At 38.4% G+C, this 15,855-nt stretch overlaps 1 protein-coding gene across 2 annotated transcripts in view; it reads right to left on the bottom strand.

Annotated features, from left to right (window-relative positions):
• ATAD5 (ATPase family AAA domain containing 5) overlaps positions 1-15,237 on the bottom strand; it is a 35,250-nt gene extending 20,013 nt beyond the window's left edge. For both annotated transcript variants that reach the window (XM_055577204.1, XM_055577205.1), the window contains exons 1-7: positions 14,749-15,237; positions 9,973-11,885; positions 8,904-9,000; positions 5,604-5,759; positions 4,097-4,223; positions 3,482-3,563; positions 719-903 (exon numbers count right to left, since the gene is read on the bottom strand). In XM_055577204.1, the coding sequence (XP_055433179.1) occupies positions 719-903; positions 3,482-3,563; positions 4,097-4,223; positions 5,604-5,759; positions 8,904-9,000; positions 9,973-11,885; positions 14,749-14,814 (2,626 nt within the window). In that variant the 5' untranslated portion in view covers positions 14,815-15,237. The remainder of the gene's footprint in view (positions 1-718; positions 904-3,481; positions 3,564-4,096; positions 4,224-5,603; positions 5,760-8,903; positions 9,001-9,972; positions 11,886-14,748) is intronic.
• Positions 15,238-15,855: the final 618 nt, after the last annotated feature.

Genomic DNA, 15,855 nt, shown 5'->3' with positions numbered 1-15,855 from the left:
CAGTACTTATAAAAACTAAATAGGTAAAGTAAGACTGTGGTTACCAGAACACTTGAATCCACAGAGAATTAGATCAAGATCAAGTTAACACCATCCTACAAGGCTTGTGTAAACATCTTGCTCTCAAGTGCGGTACATGTGAGGGTAGAGAGAGCTAGAACAGTGGAGCACGGCTCCCTGTTACCACTCCAGATGGTTCGCAAGATACTTGTGTGGTACCAAACAGCACAAGCTGTTACAGCAAGGAGGCAGACAGATTTCTCTTAAACAGTGAGCTGCAGACTGGACAGATAGGGATGGAGTTCCTCTAAGAAACTCTTACAAGATGATCTGTGCACAGACAGGCTCAGATTTCAAGAACACAGCGCCTCTCTGGACAGCATTCACTTCAGCTCCACACACGTGCCTGCCCTCCCCCTGGCATCAGGGCTAAGGGCTTCGGCTTTCCTGCCCCACCCCCTTTCTCAGCCCAAGGCTGCAGCAGAGAGGATGCAGTAGTGCTCATTTAGTTGCTCAGTCGTGTCCGACTCTTCGTGACTCCATGGACTGTAGCCCACCAGGCTCCTCTGTTGATGGGATTTCCCAGGAATAGAGAGGATAAAAAGCTACTTTAAATTCACATAAGAATTATACCTGAACCTTTGTCTCACCTAAAACCAACTTACATAGTTTCATACTGCTACTAACATTTAAAAATATCTCATAATAATAAACTCACCATGGTCTTTTTGCTGAACATGAATGACTCTCTGGAAACTGGAGCTCACTGCATTGTACACATCTAACACAGCAGCTTTCTTTGCAATCTGTCGTTTCAACAAATCTGGCAAACCGCTCATGAGGAAGTCACGCTTTGCTTTAAACTGCACATCACAATCCTGAGACTTTTCAGATGCATCTTGGCTTTTAAGAAAATAATGTGAGAAAAGGACAGCTAAGGTTATAAACACTTAAAAATACACTATAAGAAAAATATTTCTTAATTTTATGTGAAAAAAATTTAATCAGCTCCCTGAGATGTTAACTGGTCAAATTCTTTTTCTGCTTATCGTAAAAATGAAAGTCTAGTCAATAAGTATATACAGATAAAAAAGTATTGCAGAATATCCACCAAAATGTTAACAAAGGCTATCTTCGAATGGTAGGTGAGTTTTTTTTCCTGTCTTTTGTCTTCTTTTTTTTTAAACATACATTTATATTATAATCAGATAAAATCAGTGCCACATTTCTAGAAATTAATAGAAGAACTTTTAAGTTTCCAACAGTAGGAACTATAGGGCCCTCATTACTGATGTCTCAGTTTCACCAGGCTTATCACGCATTGCTAACCCTAAGACTCCTGACTTACTCCTGACTTATGCGGGAAGGTGGTGACAGGCTAGAGGAGGATGGGGGACGGGGAGGCCGAGGGGAGAGAGTGGTGTTGATGCATCATGGCAGGCTCCCACATGAATGTTTGTAACAGTTCAAACTATTTACTTAATAGGGGTGCATATGAATATATGCATATTATACCTGAATAAAGTTGACTTAAAAAAATATGTGTGTGTATGTTCTGTACCAAGCAAGTGCACTTAGGCACAAAATAACATAACGTTTATGTGATGTTTGGAAACAGACAAAAAATAACCAATGGCAACAGAAATCAATTAACTAATGGTAACAGCAACCAGAATAGTGACAACCTGTTGTTCTGGTGGTGGTAGGCAAACAGAAAAAGAAAAAGTAAACCAATCAGGAGTAAAAGAAAGATGTAATATCCAGATATAATATACTTGTCAAAACTGTGTGCTTAAGATATGTGCATTTAACAACAGGCAATTATTCCTCAATAAAACTGAAACAGGAAAAAAAAGACAAAATAACCTGAACTCATGTCCCTAAACCTGGTCTTCTTCGATTGTGCAACCCACTGGCCCAGATCAGAACTTAGGTGTCATCTTTCCATCTTCAACTCTCCCACCCCCAGCCCCCATGTCTAATTAATCATAATTAATTAGAACCCAGGTCTCCAGCATTGCAGGCGGATTCTTTACCAGCTGAGCCACCAGGGAAGCCCAAGAATACTGGAGTGGGTAGCTGATCCCTTCTCTAGCAGATATTCCTGATCCAGGAATCGAACCAGCATTTCCTGCATTGCAGGAAGAGTCTTAACCAACTGAGTTATCAGGGAAGCCCAATTAATCATAAAGCCTTCTTAAATTTATCTCCTAGGGAATTCCCTGGTGGTCCAGTGGTTAGGACTTCACGCTTTCACTACCAAGGGCACAGGTTCAATCCCTGGTGGGGGAACTAAAACCCCACAAGCCACATGGTGTGGCAAAAAATAAACAAATAAATGTAACTCCTAAAATCTTTCGTACATCCTCTCCAATACTTGAGCCCACACTTTCATTATCTCTCACCAGGACTCCTGTATCTACTCTAATCCCTCCAACATCCCATTCTCTGTACAACAGCCAAATTAATCCAGCAGTCAGATTAAACTTTCAAAATTCAAATGCTTAAGTTTCCATTCATGTTTAAAACCCTCTGACTGCTTCTCATTGCTCTTAGCATAGTGACAAAATCCATTCACGTGTCCTAAACGTCCTACCCACATGGGCTGGTACCACCTCTCCAGCATAATCTCACACTCTGCTCACTGTGCTCAAGTCACAGGGACATTCCTTCAACTTCCTATTTACCATGCTCCTTGCAGTCACAGGGACTCTAGATGGCCCCTCTGGATGGACCACTGCTCCTCCCCAATGAGCTCCTGCTCATCCTTCAGTTCAGGCATCATTGGCTCAGCGAATTCTTTCTTAACCAGACCAAATCTACTTAATAGAACTTTGTACCTCTCCTTAGCACAACTCCACTTCTTCACTTGTTGGCTCAATTAATGCTTAATCAGAGATTGTCTTTCCTCTAAGGTGTAAGCCTCAAGAAGACAGTGTGTGTGCTAAGTCACTCAGTTGTGTCCAACTCTTTGTGACCCTATGACTGTAGCCTTCCAGGTTCCTCTGTCCATGGGATTCTCCAGGCAAGAACACTGGAGTGGGGTGCCATTTCCTTCTCTAGGGGAAATTCCTGACCCAGGGATCAAACCTGAGTCTCTTACGTCTCCTGCATTGGCAGGCAGGTTCTTTACCAGTCAAGAGGATGGGGAATGTGTCTTACTTCCATGATATTCCTAGTACCAAACACAGTGCCTGGTACATAATGGATATTTAAATATTTACCAGGTTCATAAATCACCTTTTTGGCATTTTTGGTTTGCCTATTTATTTTTCCACTAGTGTGTCTAGAGATGGCCACAAAATGTTTGCAAAAGATCAAGATCTTCAAATTGCAGTTGTAGCAATGTCAACATTGTCATCTTTTAAAATGGACTTATTAAAGCTTCAAATGATAGTTTAAATCTTTCTCATCAAAGTAAATGAATACAAAATACATTGCATAGAATATTTTGGCATTTTAAAATCTGTATCAGACTGACCTGCTTTCATCAAAACCAAGGGCAGGATCAGCTGTCTTCTGAGTCTTTCTAGTAAGAAATAAAGGCGCGACTTTCACTTTTCCTTAGAAAAATAAATACTTAGTTTAGTATCAAGGCTTACCATCTCCACTTACCTTCAATTACTTTCAGAACTCTTTAAAAAAATTTTTAACTAAAATTTTTCTGTATAATGAGTTGGTCTCTCAACCTGGCAATATCAATATCAGAATTTCCTGAGGAGCTTTTTTTTAAGTTACAGATTCCCACAACCCACCTCTAGAGACTCTTGGTCAGTAATGTCTAGGAAAGGACCTAAAAATTTAACATTTTTAAAAATTTACCCAGATGATTTCGATGATCAGTCAGCTTTCAGAATCACTAAGTTAACTGAGGTTAAATAGATACAAAGAAATGCAATCATTTAAAATATACTCACTTACTCTTTGTAAAACTCTTTACTAACTACAACTTCACTCATTTACTCATCAAAATAGAAATATTTAATATAATTAAAAGGTTATAAGACAAGAAATTTAAATTAAATTAAAATTCAGAACTATATAATCCCCCTCAAACCTCCTAATGTTCACCATCGATATTATCAAATCTGATTACCAGGGACATTTTTAGGAGTCTTGTTAAGTTTTTTTCCTAACACATCATTCAGACACTGAAGTTTCTTCTGATTTTTCTCAGGATGCTTTACGGGAGGAGGACTTGAACTTATTATTATTACAGAGTCCTAAGACAGAATAAGAAAAAAAAATTTTAATACCATACAGTTAGTTATTACAATTTCAAAAAGATTATAGTGCTAGAAGTCATAGACAAGAAAATCATATTAGCAATTCCATACATCTCCCTGTCAGAAACTATTTGATACAAAAAATACATGATATGAATGGCAGTAGTCTGTGCTTACACCATACAAGTTCACATGATCAAAAAGAAGATTTATTATGATCATAGTTTTCTTTTTTAAAGGAGCAACTAACAAACTATATTCCAGATAAAAGAATCAATACAACCAAGCTATAAAAATTCTAGCTATCCCCTTTCAGAACTATATATCCTAGAAAAATATTAGATGAAGTTTGATAAGTACTCATATGGTCAGTATATATCTCTGAGTATCTACTATGTATAGGCAAGAGCAGACACTTGAAACACGGACAAATGAAACTCTAGAGATGGCATCAAGGTTAGAACCAGGGTTTAGGGACAGAGGGAGAGCTAATTTACGAGTGGATAGTTTAACGTCCAACAACTGATGGTCGTTAGTTGTGGTATTTCCGTATAATGGGGTATTATTTGGCAATAAAAAGACAGAAAACACTAATGCTACAACATGGATGAACCTTTGAAACATTATGCTAAATGAGAGAAGACAGATACAATGGACCATATATAGTATTATATGTGATAATATATCATTTGTATTAAATGTCCAGAACAGACAAATCTATACAGTTCGGCTAGGGCTGAGGGAGGGGAGATTGGGAGGTGACAGCTAAGGACAATGGGGGTTCTTTTGGAGGTATTAAAGTGTTCTAAAATTGACTGTGGTGATGGATGCACAACTCTATGACTGAATTGCATACTTTAAACAGTAAACTATACAGTATGAAAATTGTATCTCTCTAATAAAGCTATATGTCTCTATAATAAAACTGTTGTTGTAGTTTTTAAAAAACAGAAGATGGTGGCATTTAGCAGATCTTAAAATCTAAGTAGGAATTCCTCCAGTAGGACTGAGTACCTAATACACATTTCAAGCTGAAACTATGAACTGAAAAGAGTTAAAACTGTACCCTTTGGAGAGAAATGAATAATTTAGTAAGACAGAGTGAAAAGTGTGTATTTGAGGAAGAGGGTTGTTTTGAGGAAAGGTAGGAGCTAGTTCTGTCTATGAAGGGTCTTGAATGACTTGATAAGGATTCAGAGTGTATTCTGTGGGCAAAAGAGAGCCAAAGTCCTTTAAAAAAGAATGGAAAATTATATTCTTCCTACCACTTCAAGGCTTCCTACAAGTACTCTATCTTATTATTTTACAATGGTTTCCTTCTCTCATTTCAAACAGAAGAGAACAAAATTTATACCACTAAATATCTGTAATACTCACTTCTGTTTCTGATCTTCCAGGAAGCGTCTGATGTCTAGACGAACGTCTTAAAGGTGTCACTACTTCTTCAGTAGATTTTGACTTACTAATATGCAAAGCTTTTGCTTTTTCGATCAATTGTTTTGCTTTTGACACATTTTTTGAAGCACGGCTTACCTAAAAACAAATGTGAAATAATAATTTAGGTTTCTGGCAAATTATATTTAATAATAGAAAAAACAGAAAAGACAAAACTTTAGAGACAGTAAAAAGACAGGTGGTTGTCAGGGGAAAAGGAAGGGATGAACAGGCAGAGCACAGAGGATTGTTAAGGCAGCAAAACTACTCTGGATGGTACTATTAATATAATGGTGGATACATGTCAGTATACATTTATCTAAACCCACAGATTATGCAACACCAAGAGTAAGCCTTAACTTAAACTATGGGGACTTCCTTGGTGGCGGAATGGGTAAGAATCTGCCTGCCAATGCAGGGGACATGGGTTCGAGCCCTGGTCCAAGAAGATTCTACATGCCACGGAGCAACTAAGCCCATTCCCACAACTGCTGAAGCCAGAGCTCTAGAGCCTGGGCCCCACAAGAGAATGCCGGGCACCGCAACAAAAAGTAGGCCCACTTGCTGCAACTAGACACAGCCCTTGCAAAGCAAGTCCTAAATAAATAAATAAATGTTTTTTGGAAAGACTTAAAAATAAATAAACCATGGACCTTGGGTGATAATGATGTATCAGTGTAAGTTCATCAATGATAACAAATGCACTATTCTGATACTGATAATGGGGGAGGCTTTGCCTGTGTGGCAGCATAGGGTATATGGGAAACCTGTACCTTTTGCTCAGTCTTGCTATGAGCCTGAAAGTGCTCTAAAAACTGAAATCCACTAAATATATACATAATGGAAAAATATAATCACAGATCACACCAAATAAAGGACCAAAAAAATGCCTATTCAAATTTTACCATGGAAATGAAATTAAAATGTGTCTAATTATACTTGGTTTGCCTTCATTTTTTTACTTGAAATCTATGCAGATAAATATAATTACATTTGTTAAAAAACACCCAGAAAGATGACCATATATAAAAATTAAAAAAAAAAAAAAGATGTCTGTATAGATTGGAATGGTTGGTTATTTCCATCTTCATGGCATCTTTTCTTTGTTTTTAGTCACTTTTAGGCTGAATCCTCTGGAGAGAAATTGAAAGGGCAGTAGGCATAGAAAAGAGCAAAGTCTACCCTGCAGGTCTGGCTCTGTCACTGATGTACTAAGCGACTCTGTATATTCAAATATTATCTTCCAAATTATGTGTTTTCCATATTTTGAGTTTTACAAGGTTTTACATTTGTATTAAAAACATATTGCAAACAAGCTATAAAACAGTTTACATTATACGATCTCTTTTAAAAATGACATACCTATTTAAGCACAGGAAAAAGTCTGGACTGATAAACTTGTAACTATTAAAAGTGGGTTACCCTTACAGAATAAGAGTGAAAAAAATTTAAAAAGCTTTCACTTTTATATGTATATACTACTGTGCTTTTTAAACAAACGTTTGCTATTTCTTCAAAACTTTTTAAATGTTTTTAAAAAAATGTTAAAGAGAATAGGCATAAAAAAATAAAGAACAGGCATGGGTATTCAGTACATAAGGAGGTTAGGAATGTTAGGGATTTGCTTACAGGAGTAGAGTGATAGATATCTGTTGTTCTGGTAGCAAAATTTCTGACAGGCTGGTGATAAACCTTAGGGTAATAATCCAGCTTAATTTAAATTAACAACTCCATCACTGAACCAGTTAACAAAGAGATCTGTTTTAGTAAATGCTTGGGAAAAAAATACACGTGCATTTTGGCAAGTTCTACTATTACTTGAAATTGTTTTTTTTTTCGTAATAGTTATTTTTCTGATAAAAGTTTTTAAAAGTTCTTATTTATAGAAAAACAGAAAAATAAGAAAATTAAAATCAACCATAATCCTATCACCTCAAAAAATAGTCGTTTCCAATACCTTCCTTTGTGACCGAGCTGCCTGTCCTCCCAGCTCTTACTTACTCCTAATACAACAGGAACTTCCGTCCTGACAGTTCTCTACTTTCTTCCTATTTATCAGCTTCTGGTAGCCCTCTTCCCATGCCCCCAGCTTAAAATGCACTGTGTATCACTTCAACTCTCAAAAATGTTCAACTCTCAAAAACCTTCTTTGGCACCACTGTCCTTCAAAAGAGGGCTAAATATTTACTTCATGAGATTAATGGTATGAGTACCAAGCATAATACCTGGAATGGGATAAGCTGTCAAAAAAAAAAAGGACAGTTGTTAAAGAAAAACAAAGGAGATACCAACTTTCTGTGGCAGGGGCTTTCTCCCAAGAATTACATTAGAATCACCCTGGTAGCTTTTTAGACACACACACACACTTGTATCTATTCACCCAAGGGAGAATCCAATTCTCTCAGGGAGGGGATAAGCAGTCTATTTTACAAAAGCAGCTAAACTATTCCTACACATTCTCCATTCAGGATAGTGGTAGTGGTTTTCAACTGGGGGTGATTTTTCCCTCCAGGGAATATTTAGTAATGTCTGGAGATATTTTTGGTTGCCAATACTGGGCGAGTTGGACTGCCACTGGCATCTCATGTGTAGACGCCAGGGTTACTGTTAAACACCCCATAATGCATAAGACAGTCCCCCACAACAAAGAATTATCCAGCCCATAATGTCAACAGTGCCAGGGTTGAGAGACTCCACTCTTTAGCCTCTAGAGAAATAAAACAAAAATTCAATCATGCTTATTTCTGTAACCAGCCTTAAGGAAAATGATTGGAATATAACTGTGATTAAGAACACCTTTTCTGGGACTTCCCTGGTGGTCTAGTGGCTGAAACGTTGCACTCCCAATGCAGGGGGTGGAGGTTCAATCCCTAGTCGGGGAACTAGATCTCCCATGCCACAACTAAGAGTTTGCATGCTCCAACTAAAGATACCACATGCTGCAACCAAGACCTGGACAAGCCTAAATAGATAAATTAATAAATTGAAAAAAAAAAAAAAGAACACCTTTTCTAAGTAAACTACACGATCTTTATCAATTGCTTTCATCTCACAATAAGATATATTGCTCTTTTAATAAGCTAACTCACGGAGTGAACAGTCAAAAATAGTAAAGGGTTGTAGTTAACATAAACCAGTCTATGAATTATGTGAATCTTCTTTTGGCATATCACTTCCAAAAGTAGTGGTGGTTGTTTTAGAAAACAGAATACCACTTACAGGACTCCCTAATATTTCAATTACCTTTCTAGTCTGTGTCTCAAAATCTTCATCAGCAGCTTCAGATTTCTTAGACCTTTTCTTAGATTTTTTTGGAGTACTAATTCTGGTGAATTTCATTCTGAAAGCAAGCCAGAAAGATATTGACAAATATTTTTATGATTATAATATCTAAGAATTTCAATTAAATATAGTAAACAACTAGCTAGAGCTCTAATTTCTGGACAGTTCTGAAGTAGAAAACAAAAAAAATCAAACCCTCCATTAGTTTCAAGTTACTAGTTCAAATGTAAGCCAAACTCATTGTTAAACTCTTAGAAAACATAAAGCTTCTTTTGTAAATCATAAGTTTTCCAGAAAATTAGTCCCTAAGATCTTTCTTATCTTCCCTGATAGCTCAGTTTGTAAAGAATCTGCCTGCAATGCAGGAGACACCTGTTCCATCCGTGGGTCAGGAAGATCCCCTGGAGAAGGGATAGGCTACCTGGTCCAGTATTCTTGGGCTTCCCTTGTGGCTCAGCTGGTAAAGAATCCGCCTGCAATGTGGGAGACCTGGGTTCGATCTCTGAGTTGGGAAGATCTCCTGGAGAAGGGAAAGGCTACCTACGCCAGCATTCTGGCCTGGAGAATTCTATGGACTACAGTCCATGGGGTCACAGAGACAGACAGGACTGAACAACTTTCACTCAACTTCACTTCAAAAATCTTACATTAGCCAGAACCAGCATGCAAGTATATATCTCATAGTATATGGCTCAGTTTACCTGAAGTTCTATAACTTATTTTTAATCTCATGTTTGCTAAATGCACAGAATTCTTATTTGAATGATATTCCTCCAGAAATTAGCAACTATGATAAACAAGAGTGTAAAGCTCATCTAAAATACATCCAGAATTCTTCTGAAAGCATGCCTGACTTTAAGTATGGAAAATAAGCAACATTTTTGAAACCCTGTTTTCTTTTTCTTATAAATAAACTGTGTTCTAGGGGGAAAAAAACACCAAACTACTCTCCAGTGCTTGACGTCTTTTCCTTCGAATCTAATAACTTACACAGAATATTCAGAACCTGAGAACAAAACAGAACTTTTACCTAATAGGACTCTCTGAATCAGAAGGTATTGTTATTAATTCCGCTGTATATAAGTGATGCTTCTCTGATAAGCTGGCTGCTTTTGGAGTAGAAGCTTTGACTGGACTATCCTCTTGCACAACTTCAGAATCAGTACCTATATGGATTATTGTAGCAGGCGTGCTGCTGCTTCTTACAGATCTTCTGCTTGATTTGGGTGTAGAAACATTTCCCAAGCTGTCTTCAGTCTCAGCTTTAGACTGTATAACCTTATCCTTAACTGGTAAGCTGGTTTTTTTTGAAGACTTATTATTACACAGAGAGGAAATCTTTCCAGGGTCATCATTTGCTGTACATTCAAAAACAAGACTTTCCCTGTTAAATAATGTGCTGTTTTTGAAAAGTTCTGTTTTCTTTTGTCTTAAACTCATTCTAAGACTGTTTTGATTTTGCTTCTCTTTAAAGGAAAGAGTTGTTTCTTTTTCCTGAGTATTTCCCTCTCTATTTTCAGCTGGAATACCAACAGTCTCTAACATTTTTTTATTCTTTTTCTTCAGTGTTTTACTTTTCCCCTTAGGAAAACTTCCTTTATCAGTGTGGGGCTGTGAACTGCCAGGATTTGAAACCATTTGGGTATTAGGATTTTCCATGATTTTTTTAGAATGATTATCTCTTTCTTCCTCATTTAAAGATTTTTCATTGAGCTCTTTCTGCTTATCAGAAGACTTTTTGACTCCATTTTTAAGTGCATCTGATACTGGCTGCCTAAATGCTTTCATAAACTGTTGTCTTTCTTCTAGAGTGCATTTAGGTTTCACAGCATCAGAGCTTCCAGCTTCCAACACCGCCAATTCTAGTTCTTCCTCATGTATAACAACATTAGATTTTCTTTTCTGAACTGCCTGTTCATTCTCAGGATCAGAAAGACTACTTTCCATTTCCACCTGCTTTTGTTTCAAGAAAATGGAGGGTATTTTTCCTGTCTTTTTTGGGGGGATAGGGTGAACTTGCGCAAGAACAGTGACTGTCTTAAAGCGGGTCTGCTGGGAAATTTCATAGGTTTCAGGGTCACTCATAGAATCACTTCTGACTGTATCCTCAACAGTTTCAGAAGGAATACAAATTGACACTGTAGAGTCTGGTGTCTGCTCCACTTCATTTTCCTTGTGACTTTTTAAAAATTCCTCATATGAGACAGTTATTGTACTATCTTTTAACGGGGCTATTTCAGTTATTTGATCTCTAGGCTCAGCATCATTTACAGTACTTTTGATTTCATTAGTTAGGGAAGGCCTTATCTGTTTACTGTTGTTACCATCTTTTTTAAGGAGATTTAGTTCCTCTGCTAAGGATAAGCTTTCAGATAGATCTATGACCTCTCTGTGCTTCCTTTTTCTCAGTGTTCTGCGATCTTTTTTTGAGGGCCCATATTTAGGATTTACTTTCTTAGAACTTTTTTTGGAGGTCACAGTGCTTGATTGTTTTTTGAGACTTTGAATACTTTCTGCAAGTACCTCGACATGTTTCTTGTCAAGTAAAGTGGAAGTACTACTTTCCACAAAATCGTTATCTAAACTACAGTCTTCTTTGCTCTCATCACTGTTAATTTCAATTGGAGTTTTATGTTCAGTTTTAATACTTAGTCGATGAGATAAATTTAGTCTCTTTCTTCTCTTCTTACAGTGCGTATTTGAGAGCATTTCCAAACAGTCTTTGCCACTGTCAGCAGGCAATGGTGTGGATGACTTTGTCTTGCACTTTTTTGTTGTCTGAGTCTTCTCATTTGTGAATGAAGTCTTTCTAAAGTAATTCAGAATATTATTGGATTTGGGTGGAGAGAAAACCCTGTCTCCAGTCTTCCCCATGGGTGATAAATACTTTGTGATTGTTCTGCAAGAAGTTCTGTCATCATCTTTCCTTCGCTTCTTGCATGCCTATCAATTTAAAAGAAGAAAAAAGCACTTATTTCAAGCAAAATACTATAAAGTTTAAACACGGATTTATTATTTTATGTAATGGGATTAAAAAAAAAGGCTTCCTTACTTGATAAACATGATATATTAGGAAGAAAAAGAACTTTAAACTTAAACCTACAATCAAATCTCAATGTCACATTGAGTTACACAATTATAACTTGTGTACTTCACTGTATGTATACTTCAATAGAAAGTTTCAAGGACACTATATTTGTGTACAAATACATTAATTATTGTTGGCCTCTGTTCATTTAATAACCTTCAAATAGTACCACAAAACAGAATTTGCAATGAACATGTTACATACAAACACATAAAGTCTGACCCATGATAGGAACTTTATAAATAGTTTCCATTTCCTTTATGGTTTTTTAGCTAAAAGTAAACAAATTATTCTATTTCCAAGAAACAGGTACACAGGGAACAAGCCTAGGATCCCAAAATTTACTAATTAAGCAAAAATTATAATGGGCACTTACTACAAATAAATAAGATTTTCCAATATTTTAATATGCTATTAAAACAAAAAAAGATGCTTGCTCTTTGGAAGAAAAGCTATGACCAACCTAGACAGCATATGAAAAAGCAAAGACATTACTTTGCTGACAAAGGTCTGTCTAGTCAAAGCTATGGTTTCTCCAGTAGTCATGTATGGATGTAAGAGTTGGACTATAAAGAAAGCTGAGAGCCAAAGAATGGATGCTTTTGAACTGTGGGGTTGGAGAAGACTCTTGAGACTCCCTTGGACTGCAAGGAGATCAAACCAGTCAATCCTAAAGGAAATCAGTGCTGAATATTCATTGGAAGGACTGATGCTGAAACTAAAACACCAGTACTTTGGAGTTTTACCCCGATGCTGGGAAAGACTGAAGGCAGGAGGAGAATGGGACAACAGAGGATGAGGTGGTTGGATGGCACCACCGATTCGATGGACATGGGTTTGAGCAAGCTCTAGGAGTTGCCGATGGACAGGGAAACCTGGCGTGCTGCAGTCCATGGGGTCGCAGAGTCAGACATGACTGACCAACTGAACTGAACTGATTAAAACAGTTACTGCCCGACTCCTACACTATTCATTGCCCTTATAAAAAACCTCCATCAGTCTTTTTGTTATTTTTCATTTCCTTCAGTTCATTTATTAGAATAAACTTGCCAGAATAACAAGGAAACCTTTTTTTAAAAAACATAAGTAATCGAGAAATTATACTTCTAGAAAATGTACATGTATTATAAAGCTATCATGATTAAAGCATAGCACTGATGCACGAATAGGCAATTGAACAGAACCGATTAGAAAACCAGAAAAAGACTTAGATATTTAAGGATTGGCATATGATAATAATAGCACTCAAGTCAGTGGGCAAAGAAGTAGTTAACAGAAACTACTGGGGCAAATTTCTAACCCTTTGGATAAATATAAGGCAAAATAAATTACAGACAGATTAAAATTTTATCTCTTAAAATGAAGTGATAAATGTATTAGAAGAAAATGCTAGTGAGTTGTTAGTATTACCATCCTGAATTGGTATCAGAGGCGGTATACCATAGGCTCTGGTGTTAGGCAGATCTAAGTTCAAGTGCTGGTTCTGTCATCTACTAGTGTGGGACCTTAAGCAAATTATTTTTAATTTTCTAATTTACTTCTTCTAACCTAATTTAGATGGTTGGATGGCATCACTGACTCAATGGATGTGAGTTTGAGCAAACACAGGGAGATAGTGAAGGACAGGGAAGCCTGGCATGCGGCAATTCATGGGGTCACAAACAGTCAGGCACAGTTTAATAACTGAACAACAACAACCTAGTTTAACTTACTTTTAATTACTACTTAACCTCTCATCCACAGAATACAGATAATAACACCTCATCACAGAGTTGATATACCCTTCCAATACTGAACAGTAAATATTACTGTGAAATAACCCTCTAAGCCGGGCATCAAAAACAGAAACTCTAACAAAAAGACGAGAAAACTGCCCAAACAAAAAGCAAGAACTGTGTGATTCCACTATTAAAAGTTCTTTTTCACACCTAAGACAAGCAGAGCAAGTGCCTTGATTTAGCAAACAAGCACCAGCATAACACCTAATAACAAGTAGACAACAGAACTCAATTCTAAACAGAAAGAGTCCCAGTTACATAAGTGAATATACATCTTGGCTCACTTCAAGGACATACATACAGTGAATACATACGTCAGACAGACTACAAGCCTGAGATGAAAAGGTGTAAAAATATAGCAACCATCCACTTTAAGATGCTACTTCACTACTTCATGGTGTTAGAAGCTCTTTATAACAACTGCTAGTACATTTCACTGAAACTTGATGAACACAATAGAAGAACAGTATGGCAAGGTGGGACTTCTAACTGCAGTATTTTAAGCTAAAGAAGAATGAGAAAGTGGTTTTTAAATGAAGGTTTCTCTTTGACTCCTGTAGCGACAATCTAATCGGTATTCCCAGAGCAGGTGGATTTGGGTGGACAAGTAGGACTCAAAGATTCTTTTCAACGTTAAAGTTCTCTGCTTCCTTATCATGAACTCAAACTAGACCATAGGATCCTTGATGACACTAACCAAGTCCAAAACAGCCAGTTTCAACATTTCAGGATCTGGTCCTTAACTAGGCATCCTGAAGTCCCCGCAAACACCTCACAGTCCTAACGTTTGTCAGGACCTATCACGTCTTCAAGAAACAATACACCCCAGCAATTGTTGCACACAATGTCACAACTCTGTGAGGCCTCACCAGGTCCCTCCTTTGCCCTCATAGATCCTAAACTGGGATCACTCCTCACAAACGGAGATATCCAAGCTCACCTCAATCTCGTAGTCCCTCACCAGAGGGGGAGCAGCTGTCGCCGCCATGGCCAGGACCCCCACCATGCTCCCTCCTTTCCGGAATACCAGTTCCTAGGACCTTGCGCGGCCCGGCCCGGCTTGTCGGGAGGCCATGGAGGCGGCCGACTCCAGCAGGAGCGAGGACCTGGGCCGCGGGGTCCACCTCGGACTCCCCCGCGCCCACGGCCCGGGGTGGTCGCAGAGGCTGGGCCCAGCTCAGCCGAGTCGAACGCGGGAAGAGGCGGTAAGAAAGCGCGGGCAGAGAGAACCCTCGGGCGTGGTTGGTGAGCGTGGGGTGCCCCCGAGGCGGGCGCGCCAGTCCTGTGTGATCGAGGCTGGGGGTCCTGCAGGAAAAGCAGGTCGAACGCAGAACCAACCCCTGAGCTTCGAAGGGAGTTCTTGTCAATTGGGTTTTCGCGCCGACTGGCGCGCAGGGGGCGGAGCTTAGGTTGTTTCCGGACGCTGCGCGGACGGTGAGCCCAGAGGGCCAAAATACTTCTTTGCCAAACCTACGGGAGGCGGGACTGTTTGATCGAGAAACTAAAAGTAGCGGGGAGTTCGCCGATTTCAAACTTCTAACGCCCAGTTTCACGAATGAGGATGTGCTTTGACTAAGTCACTTGGTGGCAAAATTAAAACCGTATACTTTTTTTTGGCCGCCTGTGGGATCTTAGTTACCCCGCCAGGAATTGAACCGGCATCCTCAGTAGTGAAAACGCTGAGTCCCAACCACTGGTTTAGGCCAGTAATTCCCTAAACCCCTATATTTTGATACCCCAGATTAGCCCCTATTTAAAAGTGAAAATTCGAGAAATATCGAAAAAGGAATAATGATTGATTACACTCCTCTCACAGGGACTAAAAGGTTATTTTGGCAAGCGTCCTACGTCTAGACACGCCCACTTGGGGGTCCAAGATTTCGACTTTCTACTCTTTTTTTTTTTTTTCCAGGTCTTTTTCCTATTTATTTATTTTGTGTGTGTGTATGTGTGTCTCTTCGACTTTTTAGTCCTAATTGAACTCATTTATTCCAGTGGATTTTGTCCGCACGAGCAGCTACGAGCCCGCGGTTATCGCCTCTGCAGG

The sequence above is a fragment of the Bubalus kerabau genome, chromosome 4 (genome assembly GCF_029407905.1).
Source record: "Bubalus kerabau isolate K-KA32 ecotype Philippines breed swamp buffalo chromosome 4, PCC_UOA_SB_1v2, whole genome shotgun sequence".
NCBI classification, from domain to species: Eukaryota; Metazoa; Chordata; class Mammalia; order Artiodactyla; family Bovidae; genus Bubalus; species Bubalus kerabau.
This window is presented reverse-complemented; position numbering and strand designations above follow the sequence as displayed.